Source organism: Phallusia mammillata, chromosome 5 (assembly GCF_965637545.1).
Source record: "Phallusia mammillata chromosome 5, kaPhaMamm4.hap1.1, whole genome shotgun sequence".
In the NCBI taxonomy this organism is placed as follows: Eukaryota; Metazoa; Chordata; class Ascidiacea; order Phlebobranchia; family Ascidiidae; genus Phallusia; species Phallusia mammillata.
This window is the reverse complement of record NC_137256.1, coordinates 1,000,828-1,021,217: the sequence shown is the minus strand read 5'-3', so window position 1 is coordinate 1,021,217 and position 20,390 is coordinate 1,000,828. Positions and strand designations below refer to the sequence as shown.

The 20,390-nt window shown below is 39.0% G+C and overlaps 2 protein-coding genes across 2 annotated transcripts; one reads left to right on the top strand and one right to left on the bottom strand.

The window, feature by feature from the left end:
• Positions 1–2,960: 2,960 nt before the first annotated feature.
• Positions 2,961–6,555, top strand: LOC145229797 (cubilin-like). Its single transcript, XM_080095123.1, has 3 exons — positions 2,961–3,095; positions 3,546–3,807; positions 4,163–6,555. The coding sequence occupies exons 1-3, from the start codon at positions 2,982–2,984 to the stop codon at positions 5,851–5,853; spliced, it is 2,067 nt and encodes a 688-aa protein (XP_079951249.1). The 5' UTR covers positions 2,961–2,981; the 3' UTR covers positions 5,854–6,555.
• A 937-nt stretch (positions 6,556–7,492) lies between these two features.
• Positions 7,493–10,278, bottom strand: LOC145229799 (G-protein coupled receptor GRL101-like). Its single transcript, XM_080095125.1, has 8 exons — positions 9,937–10,278; positions 9,333–9,464; positions 9,106–9,270; positions 8,716–9,012; positions 8,475–8,655; positions 8,235–8,412; positions 7,961–8,172; positions 7,493–7,905 (listed from the first exon to the last, which is right to left on the bottom strand). Exons 3-8 carry the CDS (start codon positions 9,268–9,270, stop codon positions 7,613–7,615), a joined length of 1,326 nt encoding a protein of 441 aa, XP_079951251.1. The 5' UTR covers positions 9,333–9,464; positions 9,937–10,278; the 3' UTR covers positions 7,493–7,612.
• Positions 10,279–20,390: the final 10,112 nt, after the last annotated feature.

Below are 20,390 nucleotides of genomic sequence, written 5' to 3'. Positions count from 1 at the left end.
CGATATGTGTTAGTTTTCATGGCATAGTATTCACATTTTTAACTGTAATTTCAAACGCAATTACCCTTTTCCAACAAATTTAACCTTGAAATCTCCGTCAAAATAAAAAGGTTTTTATATTGAGCAACTACGATTAATAATTTCTAGTTTTGTTACAAAAACTTTGCGGAGAATTGCTATAAAAAAAGACAATTAGGCCTATATTGCCCCTTCTTGTGACTCTTGACGCATCCCATATCAACGCGTTAGTTGACCTTAAATGTCTCCCATGCCTTGTCACCAACTGCACTGATGAGACCTTATAGGTTAAAACAGTGTGTATTGTCCGCTGCTTATCGTGTATTGGCTCCACATTAATGACTTCGCGTGCCGAAATTATGTGTGTGAAATTTTTTGTGTCCGTTATGCATTAAATCAGGGGTGCCCAATCTTTTTTGACTCAAGATCGACTTTTGAGGTAGTCCAACTCTCGGGATCTACCATTCCAATACAAATTAGCAAAGACATAACGAGTACCAGAACAAAATAACAATTACTACTGCAATTATTACTATTGTAACGTAACAAAGCGCCTACTTATGAACTTATTAACATATCCTTATGATTAACTCACACAATAAAGTCATCTATATACAGCAACGCGTTACAAAGCAACTATTTTAAATAATTTCTGCAACCGTCGCGATCGACTTAAAATCAGTCCGAGATCGACGGGTTGGGCACCCCTGCCTTAAATCATACCGAACTGAAAAAGCAATGTACTAGGTTTAAACATATTAAACGTTTAAACATCAACTCGTGTGACAGCGGTTACCGACCCCTGCTATAAACCAATGAAGCTGAGGAAAATCTTTACGCCGTGTTAGCTGTTTCGAGTCGGGTTCGGGCTAAAGATGAAATAAAACGGCCTTGACTATAATTGCACCTTGTGGGACATTCTTTTAATATTGGAGTCGGACCCTTTTTTTAAATGCCCCCAAATTAATCTATAGTTTTAATTTCAAGCATTACCTCATTTGTTAAATTGTGGATTCATAAAGGCTGCTTTGTTTTCGACAACGCAAACAATTAGGAACAATGTTTCCATTGTTGTCTGACGATCACGAGGTGAAAGTTGGAAAAACCCAAAGTTTGATTTTGATATCTTGTGTTTAACTCAAGCAAACAACAGCATCTGCAACGCTTCAAGCGGGTTGGATGCTGGACAAGAGAATGGCATTTAGCGTCTTTTTCTTATCTTTCGCAAACATTGTGACATGGGTTTTGTAAAAGGGAAATTATTTCGAGTTTCAGTCGACATTTAATTAAAGGAAAACCAACCGAATAAAAAGAAAAAGTTAAATCACGATTTATGGTGAAATCTTACATATGATAAATATTACCATATCCTCTTTTGGAGGACATGTCCTCCTTTTAACAAAAACCAAGTTGTCCTCCGAGGACAAGAACTGCCCAAATGTCCTCCTTTTTAAGGAATTTCTGATTTATCAAATACATCTGTGACAATCATGGCTTTGAAAACAGCCAAATATACATCTTCAGCTGATTTTTTAAAGAATACAGGTTTTACATTTTTTTTAAATGCAAGCTTATGGTTGATCTACATTACCATGAAGCTCTCTCGTTTCAGGCCATGGACCACCAGTTCAATTAAATGAATATCGTGAAACAGTCCAGCATTGTTAAATATAAGAGAAGAAAATCATCCACAACAGGCATATTGGGTTGAAATATTTTTTCTTCAATACATAATTTTATTTTAAGGAGAGATAACAGATAACAGCAAATGATCAACAAATTGGACAAGCTTTTTCATCTTGAATATTCAATAAATTATTTGCAACTAGTTTCAGTTTATCAGTAAATATAATTAACGTCCTGCGATGTGGACCAACCAAAAAGTCATCGTGGACCAGTTGGGAAGCACCGCTCTGAGAAGTATTTAAAGTAACAAAACAATTTGCGTAACAGAACATGGTTTAAAAGCACTAGTGTAAGTGACGTTTGCCTTCTGTTATAAAATATTCTTTCATACAACCTTTAACGTTCGCTCGCAAACATATGGTTTGTTGGAGACGGAGTCTTATCATATATTCCACCCAAGAGAGGGCGGATATTAATAAGTCAAGATTGATTGAAAGGTTTAATGTCGGAGTCAACAAAACGTCTTATGTCGTGAGGAGCATGTTAGTGCTGGCGCAGTTAGTGAGGGTTCGTTCACTGCGCGTGGGGTCTGGGGGATAAAATTGATGTTAAGTTCGACTTGGTTTCTGTTTTCTTTTGTAAATACAGTAAGCCTCGGTTAATCCGGACCCGTTTGCTTCTGTGGGGACGAATTTATTTGTGAAAATAAAAACAAGATTTGACAACTTTTATGCTGGTTAGAAGTAATTTTTTAGAAATGAATCTTTTGATTTAACGGTAGAAAATTAAAAAATATCTCCGAATTAGGCGAAGATCCGGATTAACCAATGTCGATTAGTTAAAGCTTTACCAATCTGCAGAATTTGTACCTCAAGTTTTGTCCGAATTAAGTAAAGATCCGGATTAACCGAATCCGGATTAACCGAATCCGAATTAACCGAATCCGGGTTAACCGAGGCGTGCTGTATAACGTCTTAACAGAAGCTGCAATAATAGGATTGGGAGGATTTAAAATCGTCGGAAAATTTACAAATTTTAATAAGCGGCCTAATTTTTTTTGACTTTTTGTGCAAGGTTTACAATAATGTTGTAGTTTTTTTTATTTATTTATGTGGATGAAAAATGGCTCCTGAATCGACATGTTTCGGCGAATTTAAAATTGTTTTAAATTGGACAGATTTCGTAAATTACGCACGTTGGGTTAAAATGGGGAAGTAATTCGAAAACGTTCTTATGGTTAATTTGATTTGATGATGCTTTGGATAAAAAGGCTACTCATAAAAAACAAATGCGACTTTCATTCGCAGCACTAGAAGTTTGTATTTGAAAAATACAAAATGAATTTATTGTGGTGCTCTCTGGTCCTGTCGCTCGTTGCTAGGGTTACCGTTGCCATGGAAAACGATGAGGCGTTTGTGGTCAACATGCATTCAGAATCGATAAACGAAAAGGTGGGAAGGGCATTTTTTGCAGTTTTGGCTTTTAATAGTAATTGCTGCTAGTTGATAATGTCTGGGTTTAGAACATTATATTTTTTGAGAAAAGGCGAAAAGTATCGTTAGCGTAGATTTTATGATATAAGCCAAATACATGTTTATAAAGGGTTTTAAGTTTTAAAATATGTGTGATGATAAAGCTTAAAACTAAAAAAACAAATAAATTTAGTTTCTTTTAAATTGGAAAATAAAACTCATCAACTTCAGTTTGGGTGGAATCACACGATTATCAGGTTTTGGCAAAAAAAATCTGTGGTGGCTTTTAAGTAGTCTTTGCGTTGCGCATAAACGCTTGTTTGTTGCGTAACAACTAACAAGAATTTCAAAAGCTCTTGTGACATTTTTCGGTGTAAAAACAAAATATTTACTATTTTTGTGGCAAAATATGAACGTTTTTGTTTCCAGTCCAACTCCAGTCAACCAATTCCTCCACCAACTTCGGGAACTTCCCTTAAAATCAACATCAAAAACTTCGGTGAATCCCCTGATGACGTAGGCTTCCACACATTCCTCCCCGATTATGCAGTGATGACGTCATTCACCATGAACACCGAGAATGTGGCGTATCGCGGTAAAAAGGTTCCCCGCGAGGTGGCGCAAAAGATGCATGATCGTGCAGCAGAGGGTGGTCACGTGACAGCAGTACACGCGCCGAAACGTCTGCCAGGTGAGCGGGAGGTTTGGGGTTCGAATCCAGGCCTGAAATGTTGAATTCAATGGGTCGGTTGCGAATAAAGATTATATTCGTACCACTTCGTTCGCGAGTGCATGTGGATTTTCATTTTAGTTTTGTTCACTTAATTGTCTGTAGCAAAGATTTTGTCCAAGCTATTATTTAGAAGTTATTTATAATGGTCGGTCACTGTTGAATAACTATAGCGGTCACGGTTGGATGGTTACCACGGTCACGGTTGAATAATTGCAGCGATCATGGTTGAATGGTTACCACGGTCACGGTTGAATAATTATAATAGTCATGGTTGAATACTTGCAGCTCACATCCCAGGTTTTAATTTTTTCAGACATTTTCAAAGCTGACATGCAAACAGCGGAAAACACGATTCACATCAAGGGCGGGAAAGAGGTTAAGTTTGACGTTGAATATCAGGAGAGGATCGTCGATATGATGAATGCTGGGGTGAAAATACTCAACAAAGCACAGGTTGTGGTTGATATGTACGGAGCCAGTGCGCAGTATATGATGGGTGAGATAATGTCACCTAATTACCCCAACAATTACCCCAACTCCGCCGATATCGGGTGGCTGGTACGAGTGCCCGACGATAATATCGTGAGACTCGATATCATTGATCACGATATTGAGGACTGCTGCGACCGTCTGACGATTCGAGACGGTTTGAATGGAGCAATGTTGGAGAGCTTGTCAGGCATCAGCACTGAAACTTCAACCTACCAATCCACAGGCAGCAGTATTTCACTACACTTCATGTCGGATTGCTCCGAACCTCGCCGGGGATTCCGAGCCGTCGCATCAGTCGGTGTGATTCCGTCCAGCACCCCTAAACCGCCGACCACCGACGTCACCGGTGTCCCTGGTAACGACACTGACGTCACAGCTTGCGTAGGTGGTGACTACGTTTACGTCGATCCGTGGAGTGACGAATACATTACGTCACCTAACTACCCCGGTTACTATGACGACGACATGAATTGCACGTGGTCTGTGAATAATTATTACGCGGGTTACGACATCGAGCTTAATGTGGACGATCTCGCGCTCAACTCATACGACAAAGTGCAGGTGTACGACGCACAACGCCACCTGCTGGTGACCTTCACAGGTTGGAGTTACACTTCGCCGATCCGGACCTCTACATCCCGCATGTACGTGGAGTTTTCGTCCGACTCGAGCTACACGAATCGCGGATTCAAATTCCGTGTGCGCGCGACTCCCGTTGCCATGACGACCGACTGGCCCGAGACGACCGGAGTGCCCAGCACCGCGGCTTGTTTGTACGGACAGCACCTGGACATTTACCAGGGCTACGGATATATAACTTCCCCTAATTACCCGTGGAACTATCCAAACGACCAGCAGTGTTCGTGGACGGTTCACAGCCACAACGGCTACAACATTAAACTCACTGTGTTCGACATGCAACTTGCCTCTGGCGATAATGTCACTGTTTACGACGGGTCTTCGGGATACTCTGATATCTTAGGAGTTTACCGGGGAAGTTACTACAATGCAGCACCTCTTTATTCGAGCGGGTACTACACGCTTATCAGTTTTTGGTCGGACCACTACTACACAAGCACAGGTTTTCAGCTAAGATACGAAACTTTCTACCCTGTCGAGGAGACCACAGAAATACCGGATGACCCCACCGTTCCCTCATCCAATATAACACATTGCGATTTATCTCACCACCAACAAGGCCCTACTGGAAGCATTTCTTCCCACAATTACCCAAGTAATTATCTTAATCGCTGGAGCGAATGCTGGTACTTCCCCGAAAATTACGATCACATTCATTTGACCTTCAACGTTTTCAGCACCCAGCAGAACGTGGATATCTTGAAATTGTATTCTCATGATAATTTCCAGCAGTCCTGGTCGGGAAATTATTATTCCGGTTACGCTTCCTCTGTTTATCCCCCTGGCTGTAACTCATGCGGTTTATGGATGGTGTTTACTTCGGATAGTTCCTATAATTATCCGGGGTTCAACATTTCCTACTCTTTACATTAACTCCAACAGATAGAATCAGTGGTGGGATTCAGCCGGTCTTCACCGGTTCTATAGAAAAGTCTCACGAAATTTTATGAGATCAGCGAACCGGTTAGAATTACTGGTTACTGTCAATAAAGTTTTTGTAACAGAACCGGCGGAAAATACGATATTTGTGATAGAACCGGCTGACAAAAAAGTTCGAATCCCGCCACTGCTTAAAATGTTTACTGATGAGTTTCGTGCAGTTTTAATACATTAATTGTATTTAAACTTTAGTTACAAGAAATCAGAATCGCTTCCAAAACATCGCATGTAATTTGCTGTTTAGCACAATTTTTGAACAACTTTGTTACGATTGATTGTATGAAGCTAGTTCAGAAACCCGCTTGTAGCACTGCGCAATAATTTTTTAATGTATTTAACATAATTTTCATGATTTAATCTCATTTGTTTTGCGCATTTAGAATAATTTGCATTTTGTCGCCGAAAGTTACTTATCGGCGGATTCGATATTGAAAGTTGTGTAAACTTGATGTTAATCTGCCAAATATATAATGTTTAATTCCAATTCATAGCCCAAAAAAACATTGTTGTCATTTTCCTGTTAAACTAAGTGTAGCGTGCGAATTAACAATTGTAGCTGTATTGTTTGTACTGTTTGTGTTTAATATGTGGCTTTGGGATTGACATAAATGTACGAACGACTCAAATACATACTAATTCCGACATTTGTGCTAAGGTTAGTGATTATCGCAGTTTGGTGAGTCTTGTTCCAGTCACGGCGAATGTTTGTGTGTGATTGTCATTTAGAAGCTTATCATTTTGTTGTCGGTTTTTATGCAGGTTATGTGCAACTAATCAATCGTGAATAGAAAGTAAACCTACGACTCAAACCTGGCAAAGTTTAAACTTGCCTGGTTTTAAAAGAGTTTAAACTTGTTTTCTTAAACCCAAGCCCGATTCGAATAGTCCGGCTCGCCCTACAACGCCCAACTAAGCCTTTTGATTTTAATGTCTCTTGAGTTTAGTGCGCCAAACTTTGCCGAGGTATGCATTACTGCAGCGGTTCTCAAACTGGGTCCGCGGTCCTTTAGGGGCCCGTGAGGCAATTTTGGGGGGAACGCGAAAAGGTTGAAATAATTCCATAATCTTATTTGGCGTCAGTTTGTGCCACTAAATAAGTTTAAATCAAAGTAGAATCGACTGTCTCCATTGCTAAACTATAGCCTTTATTCTATGAAACTAACAAAAATGCAATTGTTATGCGCAATTTTGCATAACTAGCTAAAATCCTGCAATCAACTTTTGTTTTTCTGAAATACCTATTTAGGCTTAAGGACCGCGAGCCTTCGAAATAATGGCAAAATGACCGTTTTGAAAAAAGAATGAATAAGTTTGAGAACCACTGGTTTACTGCATTGTATGATTGTTTCAAAATAAGGTTATTATGAAAATTAAACAACGCGTACCCCCCTTTAATGTAAACAATCGCCTTCAATCCCGGCATTTTGTGAAATATAATCGGGATTTCCCGGGTTGCCAACGGTAAATGCCAATTCCCAGCACACACATTGTAACAAAGTTATGCACAAAACAAAAACATGTATTCGACCCCAAGTTTTACACAAAATAGCAAAAAGGATCAAAGAACCACGTAACTGCAAAACATTCGCAACCAACTGAAAATTTAATAAATATGTACATGCCGCACAATACATGGTTTGTGCGGTTTAGCCGCTTGGCTTGTCAATCATGTGTGTCGTTTGTCGTTTAATTGTCAGAAGGCGGCTTCAGCCACAACTGCCACGTTAACTCGTCGGTTGTCATGTGGCTGTTGACGTCGTCGGACGTCATGTAAACGCTTCCGAACTCGATCGTAGAGCATTTTCGGGGCGTTGGAGTAGATGAGAGGGTTGAGAGAGCTGTTGATGGGAAGCAGGATTATCGCTGACACTGCGTAAATCACTGGAGGTACAGTTGTTCCACCGAAGTTTAGGAAAGCCATGATTGAGATTGGCACCCAGCAGAAGAAATCAGTAAAGACCAGCCGGATGATTTTCTTTTGCATTTCTGCAACAAACACCAGAAGTAGGAACAATATTTAATTTGCGCTTATGGGATTTACCTTGGTTCTGTTTTTCAGCTCTCGCATTTCGGGCCCTCTCATTCACTTGCCTGCCACTGGCAGTCGACCTCTTGTAAATCCAAACGTACGCCACAGCAACAAACATAAAAGCCACAAAGTTTAGAGTGATGATGCCAAGTGAAAATGGCCAAGCCTTGTCGGTCGGTGTCACGTAAAGTTTACTGATGCAAACACTGTTGGTGCTGTAGTACCTGAGAATAACATTCAGTTACAGCAACAACGATAATAATCTAATTTGCTTGTAACTACATACCCTAAATATCCTGTAATGTCAAACAGTTCAGTGTAGTTATAATCTTCAAGAATATCCACAAAATCCGCCCAAGAATAAACATTTTGTACCCTTAGAAGTGCGCCATCGAGTGTCTGGGAATTGTTGATGGTAAAATTGTGTCGAAACTTTACAAACCGTTTCATGAAATTGTCCATGCCTGCAAGAAAACACACGATGCATAAAAACGGTTAAATATACACACGTGTTGCAATCGCTCACTTGAAAAGTCAACGACATGACTCTTGAAGAACGGATTTTCTTTCATCCACGCTTTGGTTTCAAACAAATGTTGAAATTGAGACGTGAGAGGAATAAAAGCCAGTGTGAATGAAAATGTCCAGGATAAAATGATGGAAAGGATAATAATTTTCAGTTTGGGGAAATATGGCGCATTAAACGGCTGCAAAACATAAGTTGCTTGCTGCAAACACTAGAGCACATATACATTAAAAATACTCACGTTTTTCACAGCGTAAAGTCGAAATGCTGTTAGCAGGACCATTGTAATTACTGATGTTTCGCTGGAAAGCAAAACCAAAATGCCCATGGAAATGCACCTCTGGCCTGACCTCCAAACAAGGTCGTTGGCACAGTAGTCTCCAGAATATTGAACACCAGCAACGCCGAGCATGAGCAGATAAACTCCCATGAGCAGGTCGGAAATCGACAGATTCAAGACAAGAAGATGGTTGGTTTGAAATGAGGCCGATTGTGATTCTGTCGTCACCAACAGTTTCATCTCAGTAACCATGACAACCTGAAAAGGGTAAAACAGATATTTGCAAAAACCACCTAGTTTGTCGAAGCTTAGAACCACGTGCTTTGTTTCAGCCAAGCATTACAAATATACCAGGTTTCCGATGATTGCGAGGAACGCCATTATCCACACAACAGTTCGTAACACGGGGTTAGCGATCAGCTCGTATCGCGAGGAGAAAACGTTTTCATTTGCTCTGCTTGACTTCGTTGGGCATTCGTCGCTCCAGTCAGAACAGTCTCCGAATCCATTGAACATCTATTAGTGGCAAATTTTGTTAAAACTGCCATGAAAGAAAATTATATAGAATAATTAAAAACCTTTTCCTCCTTCACAAACAAAGGTTGATTGTTTTCGCAATAGAACCTCCCGTCACTCGTGCAGTTAGTTTCGTCGCTTTTATCATCACAGTTTATCGTAAAATCACAGATCTCTGATTTACTTATGGAAACCTAAACACATTAACCTATCACACAAGGTTCTCAAACTAGGGTCCGCGGTCATTTAGGGGTCCGTAAAGCAATTTTGTGGGGACCGCGAAAAAGTTGAAGAACTTGTATAATTTTTTTTTTGGCGTCAATTTATGCCACTGAAAGTGTAAATCAAAGTAACATTTAAAGATCAACTGTCTCCGTATAGCTTTTATTGCGTGACAAAGAAGCAATTGTTCGCGCATAATCATAATGTTTCTTGTCTTGTTTGTGATGTCATAAACAATTTTTGGATTATTGTTAAACGTAATTTTGCACAAGTAACTTAAAATTCTGCAATCAACTTTCGTTTTGCTTAAATACACATTCCATCTAAAGGCCCACGAGCCCTTGAAATAATGACAACGGGACCGTCTTGAAAAAATAATGAAAAAGTTTGAGACCACTGCTTACAGAGTAGGGATGTTATTATAATCCACAGATGCTAACATACCGTAGCTCCATTTAACGCGGAACAATTGACCCTTCCTTGTTTTGTGCAAGTTTTCGAATATTCGTCACTTCCGCCTTTGCAATTAATAAAACCATTGCAAATTTTTGAACGAAACTTTCCAGAGATTTCTACCACAGTTTCGTCACTTCCGTCTTTGCAATCAGCAACGCCATCGCAAACTTTGGATTGAGGAATGTTGAGACGATCGTTTGTTGTTGGGCAATGTTTACGATGCACGCAGAGGCGAGGATCCTCATCGTGGATGAACCTTCGTTGATCAGCGTTGCGAATTTGACGCGGACAATCTTGTTTCCCGTCACACAACAGCTCGTTGCTGAAAGGAAGCCACTAAACGACAAATACTAATATTAAATTGATTTTACGTACCTTGTCAATGGTTCACACGTACAGTTGCAAACAAACGAAAAACAAGATATCGCGTTAGTTAAACAAAATATCACACATGCCAGGTCTGTTTGCTTCTATGAATAGTAATAACTTACGTTCTATTGTTGGTTGTTCACACGTACAGTTTGTGGATACATGCAAAACAAGATATCGCATTAGTTAAACAAAATATCAAACATGTCAGGTATGTTTCGTTCTATGGAGAGTAATAACTTACCCACTATTGTTGGTTGTTTACACGTACAGTTTGTGGGCACATGCAAAACAAGATATCGCGTTAGTTAAACAAAATATCAAACATGTCAGGTCTGTTTCGTTCTATGGAGAGTAATAACTTACCGCCTATTGTTGGTTGTTCACACGTACAGTTTGTGGGAACATGCAAAACAAGATATCGCATTAGTTAAACAAAATATCAAACATGTCAGGTATGTTTCGTTCTATGGATAGTAATAACTAGGGCAACTCTTGCAACTTTTTTTACAGCTTCCGGCAGCTTCCTAAATACTCAGAATTTATCTAGTATGCTGTTATAAGCGGTTTGTAGGAATTTTATGTTGCAACTTTTTCCAACTTTTTTCTATTTTTCATGCAACTTTTATCAAGTATTGCGGAAAATGTAAAGAATTGATTTAATAAACATGCTATAAAACTATTTCTAGTATTTCTAGGTTCTATTTAGTGATGTACCGAATCGGCGAAATTTCGATTCGGCCGAATCAACCGAATAATTTATGACGTCAAGCGAGGTCGTACCCTACGCATTTGACATGAAAAAATGTTTATCTACCAGGCAATTAGTGCAGAATAATTGTGTTTCGTCCTTATTACAGTTCTGTGGGGTTTAAAATTGCTTCAAGCATGATTGGCAACCTGCCAATGAATTGCTATTTTTTTGACTACATTGGGAAAAACGATAACGTGTTGAAAAAAATAAAAATTGACGCGATTTCGTTATGTTTGGGCTTTTGAAAGATTGCGTGGAACCTTAATTTGCAGAAAAGATACGTTTAACGCTTTAAAATTGTTATCGTAAAAGATTCGGTTTCGGCCGAATAATTTGAAACCGAATCTTTGCAAAAGTGACCGATTCGGCCGAATAAATCCGGCAAATCGAATATGCGGTACATCTCTAGTTCTATTCTCTTTGATTTGCATAACAAAGAGCTACGTGATGGATTAGCTGCATCTAAATGTTATCTTTGACGCAACAGTTGGCTTGCAAGCTAGAAGGTCAACCAACCCAGCCAATTTAATTCACTGTCGTTTAAATTTGAGGTCCTTTCCCATTTCACGGACGCCCAGGCGGGACAGCCAAAAATTACATTTTCACTTAGTCACCTTTTTCAGGCTATTGATTTTGTTAAAGTCGCCAACACTGAGTTTTGCTGCAATGCCCTGGATGAAGTTTGCAGACCTAGGGGTTTGGGGTGTGGCATTTGACTTGTTTTGGGGGAAGGGGGGGATCGGGTTATCGCTTTGCTGTTTGGCTTTTTGCGGAAAATTATTTCTGCATTGCGTTATTTTCTTGCTGCGTACCAGCAAAAAATGTAATTTTCGGCAGTCTCGCCTGGGCGTCAGTGAAATGGGAAAGTACCAGATTTGACAGCTCAGCAGGAGCTGACAACGAAATGCTGTCATGTAGGTTTGAAACCTAAAGAACATAAAAATGTACGCATGATCGATTGAATAGCGAAGAAAGAAACGGAACAAGCAGACACCCTGAAAATCTTAAACTGTTGGGTTATACGACGGAACCTTTCGAGCATCTCATACCCTAATAATATTAAAAAAATTCGTGCATAAATGCAACTTTTTACTGCAACTTTTGTTAAAATTAAGTGCAACTTTCTCAGAATTTTAGTGCAACAAAACAAAATATCACAGCATGTCAGGTCTATTTCGTTCTATGAATAGTAATAACTTACCACCTATTGTTGGTTGTTTACACGTACAGTTTGTGGACACATGCAAAACAAGATATCGCATTAGTTAAACAAAATATCAAACATGTCAGGCCTGTTTCGTTCTATGGATAGTAATAACTTACCACATACTATTGTTGGTTGTTCACACGTACAGTTTGTGGACACATGCAAAACAAGATATCGCATTAGTTAAACAAAATATCAAAGATGTCAGGTATGTTTCGTTCTATGAATAGTAATAACTTACCACCTATTGTTGGTTGTTTACACGTACAGTTTGTGGACACATGCAAAACAAGATATCGCATTAGTTAAACAAAATATCAAACATGTCAGGCCTGTTTCGTTCTATGGATAGTAATAACTTACCACATACTATTGTTGGTTGTTCACACGTACAGTTTGTGGACACATGCAAAACAAGATATCGCATTAGTTAAACAAAATATCAAAGATGTCAGGTATGTTTCGTTCTATGAATAGTAATAACTAGGGCAAATCTTGCGACTTTTTTTACAGCTTCCGGCAGCTTCCTAAATACTCAGAATTTATCTAGTATGCTGTTATAAGCGGTTTGTAGGAATTTTGTGTTGCAACTTTTTCCAACTTTTTTCTATTTTTCATGCAACTTTTATCAAGTATTGCGGAAAATGTAAAGAATTGATTTAATAAACATGCTATAAAACTATTTCTAGTATTTCTAGGTTCTATTTAGTGATGTACCGAATCGGCGAAATTTCGATTCGGCCGAATCAACCGAATAATTTATGACGTCACACAAAGTGGCACCCTACGCGTTTGACATGAAAAAATGTTTATCTACCAGGCAATTAGTACAGAATAGTTGTGTTTCGTCCTTATTTTAGTTCTGTGGGGGTTTAAATTTGCTTCAAGCATGATTGGCAACCTGCCAATGAATTGCTAATTTTTTTGATTACAGTGGGAAAAACGATGATGTGTTGAAAAAAATAAAAATTGACGCGATTTCGTTATGTTTGGGCTTTTGAAAGATTCCGTGGTACCTTAAGCAGAAAAGATACGTTTAACGCTTTAAAATTGTTATCGTAAAAGATTCGGTTTCGGCCGAATAATTTGAAACCGAATCTTTGCAAAAGTGACCGATTCGGCCGAATAAATCCGGCAAATCGAATATGCGGTACATCTCCAGTTCTATTCTCTTTGATTTGCATAACAAAGAGCTACGTGATGGATTAGCTGCATCTAAATGTTATCTTTGACGCAACAGTTGGCTTGCAAGCTAGAAGGTCAACCAACCCAGTCAATATAATTCACTGTCGTTTAAATTTGAGGTCCTTTCCCATTTCACGGACGCCCAGGTGGGACAGCAAAAAATTACATTTTCACTTAGTCACCTTTTTCAGGCTATTGATTTTGTTAAAGTCGCCAACACTGAGTTTTGCTGCAATGTCTTGGATGAAGTTTGCAGACCTAGGGGTTTGGGGTGTGGCATTTGACTTGTTTTGGGGGAAGGGGGGGATTGGGTTATCGCTTTGCTGTTTGGCTTTTTGCGGAAAATTATTTCTGCATTGCGTTATTTTCTTGCTGCGTACCAGCAAAAAATGTAATTTTGGGCAGTCTCGCCTGGGCGTCAGTGAAATGGGAAAGTACCAGATTTGTCAGCTCAGCAGTAGCTGACAACGAAATGCTGTCATGTAGGTTTAAAACCTAAAGAACATAAAAATGTACGCATGATCGACTGAATAGCGAAGAAAGAAACGGAACAAGCAGACACCCTGAAAATCTTAAACTGTTGGGTTATACGACGGAACCTTTCGAGCATCTCATACCCTAATAATATTTAAAAAAATTCGTGCATAAATGCAACTTTTTACTGCAACTTTTGTTAAAATTAAGTGCAACTTTCTCAGGATTTCAGTGCAACAAAACAAAATATCACATATGTCAGGTCTGTTTCGTTCTATGGATAGTAATAACTTACCCACTATTGTTGGTTGTCCACACGTACAGTTTGCAGACACATGCAAAACAAGATATCGCGTTAGTTAAACAAAATATCACACATGTCAGGTCTGTTTCGTTCTATGGATAGTAATAACTTACGTTCTATTGTTGGTTGTTAACACGTACAGTTTGTGGACACATGCAAAACAAGATATCGTGTTAGTTCAGTGGTTCCCAACCTTTCGTGGACCATGGCCCCCTAAAAGTAACGTTTTGGCCTCGTGGCCCCCTTCAAGTTACCTTTTAGGACCTGTGGCCCCCTTAAAATGTAGATAGCAATCTTGCGTTAGCATGTGGTATTAATTTGACCTTTAACAAGTCTAATGGAGTAAATGAGAGTGATAAACCTCACTATAAACAAATACTTTGTGAAATCGTCGATTAAATTCGGGAATAAAGTTAAAGTGAAAATGACTTTTAGTGGGTGTTTCTTGTGAATCTACGCCCGTGGCCCCCCGGAACACAGCTCGTGGCCCCCCTGGAGGGCCATGGGCCCTGGTTGGGAACCACTGTGTTAGTTAAACAAAATATCAAAGATGTCAGGTATGTTTCGTTCTGTGGATAGTAATAATTTACCTCCTATTGTTGGTTGTTCACACGTACAGTTTGTGGACACATGCAAAACAAGATATCGCATTAGTTAAACAAAATATCAAACATGTCAGGTATGTTTCGTTCTATGGATAGTAATAACTAGGGCAACTCTTGCAACTTTTTTACAGCTTCCGGCAGCTTCCTAAATACTCAGAATTTATCTAGTATGCTGTTATAAGCGGTTTGTAGGAATTTTGTGTTGCAACTTTTTCCAACTTTTTTCTATTTTTCATGCAACTTTTATCAAGTATTGCGGAAAATGTAAAGAATTGATTTAATAAACATGCTATAAAACTATTTCTAGTATTTCTAGGTTCTATTTAGTGATGTACCAAATCGGTGAAATTTCGATTCGGCCGAAACCGAATTTTCGGCCGAATCAACCGAATAATTTATGACGTCACGCGAGGTCGTACCCTACGCGTTTGACATGAAAAAATGTTTATCTACCAGGCAATTAGTACAGAATAGTTGTGTTTCGTCCTTATTTCAGTTCTGTGGGGTTTAAATTTGCTTCAAGCATGATTTGCAAACTGCCAATAAATTGCTAATTTTTTTGATTACAGTGGGAAAAACGATAATGTGTTGAAAAAAATAAAAATTGACGCGATTTCGTTATGTTTGGGCTTTTGAAAGATCTGCGTGGTACCTTAAGCAGAAAAGATACGTTTAACGCTTTAAAATTGTTATCGTAAAAGATTCGGTTTCGGCCGAATAATTTGAAACCGAATCTTTGCAAAAGTGACCGATTCGGCCGAATAAATCCGGCAAACCGAATATGCGGTACATCTCTAGTTCTATTCTCTTTGATTTGCATAACAAAGAGCTACGTGATGGATTAGCTGCATCTCAATGTTATCTTTGACGCAACAGTTGGCTTGCAAGCTAGAAGGTCAACCAACCCAGCCAATTTAATTCACTGTCGTTTAAATTTGAGGTCCTTTCCCATTTCACGGACGCCTAGGCGGGACAGCCAAAAATTACATTTTCACTTAGTCACCTTTTTCAGGCTATTGATTTTGTTAAAGTCGCCAACACTGAGTTTTGCTGCAATGCCTTGGATGAAGTTTGCAGACCTAGGGGTTTGGGGTGTGGTATTTGACTTGTTTTGGGGGAGGGGAGGGGCGGGTTATCGCTTTGCTGTTTGGCTTTTTGCGGAAAATTATTTCTGCATTGCGTTATTTTCTTGCTGCGTACCAGCAAAAAATGTAATTTTCGGCAGTCTCGCCTGGGCGTCAGTGAAATGGGAAAGTACCAGATTTGACAGCTCAGCAGGAGCTGACAACGAAACTGCTGTCATGCAGGTTTGAAACCTAAAGAACATAAAAATGTACGCATGATCGATTGAATAGCGAAGAAAGAAACGGAACAAGCAGACACCCTGAAAATCTTAAACTGTTGGGTTATACGACGGAACCTTTCGAGCATCTCATAACCTAATAATATTAAAAAAAATCGTGCATAAATGCAACTTTTTACTGCAACTTTTGTTAAAATTAAGTGCAACTTTCTCAGAATTTTAGTGCAACAAAACAAAATATCACAGCATGTCAGGTCTGTTTCGTTCTATGGATAGTAATAACTTACCCGCTATTGTTGGTTGTTTACACGTACAGTTTGTGAATACATGCAAAACAAGATATCGCGTTAGTTAAACAAAATATCACACATGTCAGGTCTGTTTCGTTCTATGGATAGTAATAACTTACCAGCTATTGTTGGTTGTTCACACGTACAGTTTGTGAATACATGCAAAACAAGATATCGCGTTAGTTAAACAAAATATCACACATGTCAGGTCTGTTTCGTTTTATGGATAGTAATAACTTACCCGCTATTGTTGGTAGTTTGCCCGTACAGTTTGTGGACACATGCAAAATAAGATATCGCGTTAGTTAAATAAAATATCACACATGTCAGGTCTGTTTCGTTTTATGGATAGTAATAACTTACCCACTATTGTTGGTTGTTCACACGTACAGTTTGTGGATACATGCAAAATAAGATATCGCGTTAGTTAAATAAAATATCACACATGTCAGGTCTGTTTCGTTCTATGGATAATAATAACTTACCACCTATTGTTGGTTGTTCACACGTACAGTTTGTGGACACATGCAAAACAAGATATCGCGTTAGTTAAACAAAATATTATACAAGTCACGTCTGTTTCGTTCTATGGAGAGTAATAACTTACCGGCTATTGTTGGTTGTTTACACGTACAGTTTGTGGACACATGCAAAACAAGATATCGCATTAGTTAAACAAAATATCACAAAGTCAGTTTTGTTTTTTGCACATGTCAGGAAGATATCGTAATAAGAGCGATTTTTTTGACTTGTCTCGGTCAAAATTAGGCCACAAATGTTGCATTTGTCGTGTGTTGTAAAACAGTGGTCTTCAACCTTTTCTACAAGCGACCCCAATTTGAAAGAAATTGAAATCAGGATTTACATGTGGTCGCGTTTTTTTCCGATGGGGAGAAAAATGTTTGAAAGAATGCCGAAACTGAAGCTGTTTTCATGTAAATATGCCAGCCTAATTTTCAAGTAGACTTTAAATATTAGCATTCTCGCCATTCAGCGTGTATTATTACGCTTAAATGTTAAAACCCAAAAGTTTCATCTAATTTAATTTGCAAGTCTAATTTGCGTTAAAGCCCACCAGTTTGTAGAAATCAGTTAATTTATGCATTTTTTCCTGTACCCCATGTGTTATTATTGACACAATATATCATTCATAGGGCTCTATGGCGTAACAATGGGTTAGACAACTTGTGTTTTATATAGATTTGGGTCGCAACTGTTCGGTTTTTGATTACCGGTATTGCATCACAATGATTAGATTGTGACACGAGGTACCAAGCTGTACTGCAAAACATGAGCAAAGGTTGCGAACTAGAACATAAACGTATCAATTTTTTAGGTAATAAATTTAAACGCCAGTAAATTGAATTTATAGCGACCCCAGAAAAAGTTTAGGCGACCCTTTTTTGTTGGTTGTTCACACGTATAGTTTGTGGACACGCTACGCGCTCATGACACATATGACCCAAGCAAGTTTTTGAAAATTGAACTGATGCTGGAAACGATATAAATTTTCAGAAGAGAGTGCACACAAAAATCCGCAAATTAGCCATTAAAATTGCCGAAAAATGTTTGTGAGAAACAACACAGTACTTTTTTTTCGGATTTAATTGATTAGTCCCACTCACACATTTATTCAACAACGTTAAACAAGTAAATTTAATCAACGAAGACATATTTGACATTTTACTCACCGTTCTACATTCCCACCCGTCCTCCGTAATCTTGTTGGTTGTGGAACAGTCGATCTCGGCACTCACATTCCCACTGTAAACAATCACACCACCACTTACATTGTATAGGTATGGTAGAATCAAATTCGCGGATTACTGGGTTAAAGCGAACAATTTGAGCGTTCGCTTTCTAAATGCGCGTTTGGCCATCGAGCGTTTCCTGCGTTTTCAGCTGCTCGGGTTTACGCAGGTCGCTCTGTGCACTCGTAATGTTCGGGTTTCGTGTGAGCAAAACTGGTTTTATTGAATACACCAGGGGTGTCAAACATGCGGCCAGCGAAGTTACATTTAGAAGTTATGTGTTTTACTCAGGCGGAATACCCTGTCAGACCAGTGAGTTCACATGACACAATTCAATCATTCTTAGTGGTATGTATGCAACGTTTCAAGGATGATCAAAAGTAGCCATCCTTAGAATCAGCAATTGCGATTGTTGCGTCATTGTATGCCATTGTTTTACTCAAAGCATAGTTGATACACTCTGCTACAATGTATATCTGTTTATAAGCTATTGCTGCCAGGCATAGTATCAAGTTTAAAGAGCTCTTCTGGCAAATGTGATTTTTATTCCGACGTTTCGACGTCCTATACAGGTCTACCTGTATAGGACGTCGAAACGTCGGAATAAAAATCACATTTGCCAGAAGAGCTCTTTAAACTTGGTATATCTGTTTGTTGTTTATTACAATACTAGTATATTTTTTGATATACTCAATAGTATTACTGAACATTTTACTCTTTAACCGTGCAATCTTTATTGTTGTCATGTTGCACTGTAACAAATGTTTTAATAGTGCGGCCCTTGACTTACTTAAAAGTTTGTATTTGGCCCCCAAAGTTGTTTGAGTTTGACACCCCTGAAATACACTATGTTATCATGTAAATAATATATGTCAACGCAAATATATGCAAAAATAATATGTTTATGGGTTTTATTTTGGTTCAATATAAGTTAACAAAAGTGGTAGCAAGGTAAGGAAAGTTAAATCGACAATATTAGTACATTATTAGACGTTTTATAAGACTAGCCCTGAAAAATACCTATTTCAACCTACATTGAAAACGTTCCGCAACCGGTTGGTTGTTTTGTCTCACAAAGACACTCATCACTCATATCAGGACAATCGATGACGTCATTGCATACACTTGACCTTGAAATCACCGTGGGGTCATTTATGCATTGGAAGCACAAAGAGTCATTAAAGGTGACAGACGGCAAGCGGCGGATGTCCCTGCAGGGGAAATATTAAATTTGAAAACTACGGTTGAAACATCGGGCATTGTGAGCGCTCTAACATACCTGGGATCCCACTTTATCATTTCATTAACCGATGTGAAGCAGAGATCAGCGGAATCGTCGCAGTCTTGTATGGCGTCCCACAGCAACTGCTGGGGCAACGTGCAAGTTTTACCGTTTCTGATGCACTTGAAGCCGTGTCCGTTCGGTCGGGGCAGCGCAGGGCAGTTGTTGCAGGGATCGCCATCACACACCGATGAACGCTCCCAGCAATCCGATTCCGAACACCGGAAGTGGGAAGGGCAGAGATGTTCGCACGGGGAATTTCCATCACAAGGCGCATATGATTTGCAGACCTCATCTTTTGTTTTTGGACAGGAAGCGTTGGTTGGATCGATTATATTGCGACAAACTCCATGAATGTCGAAACAATCGCATCGTCCCGCTGAGCTGGGTTTAAAATAGTTACGATAGTTGCAACAAAACAATAGTTTCTAGAGTGGGCGCCGGTGCCCCGCGGGTTGACAATTAAAAGCAGCACATTTGGTAACATATGTACATAAGAGTACTGGGTAAAGGTTTTTATAATTTAACATGAATCCCGATGTTACACTGGTGTCAGTTTGTTCACTCTTAACCATTATTGAGATTTGGCCATATTGCAGATCGCGTTTTAAACCGTCAAGCTGTTAAAGCAATACAACAACAGGTTGCAGATACGTTTGTTTAAAATAATTACTTTGTTGGAACAACCGTTTATTCACAAAAAATCAAGTAAACCTACCGACGATAACTTATTGATTTGTCACACATTTTGGGGACTTTCCCTGTACAATTACATTCGTCGCTCATATCAGGACAATCGATGACGTCATTGCAAACACTTGACCTTGAAACGATCATGGAGTCGTTTTTGCACTGGAAGCACAATTGATTGTTGAACGAGGGTTTGGAGGAACGACGGGTGTCTCTGAAAACGAAATA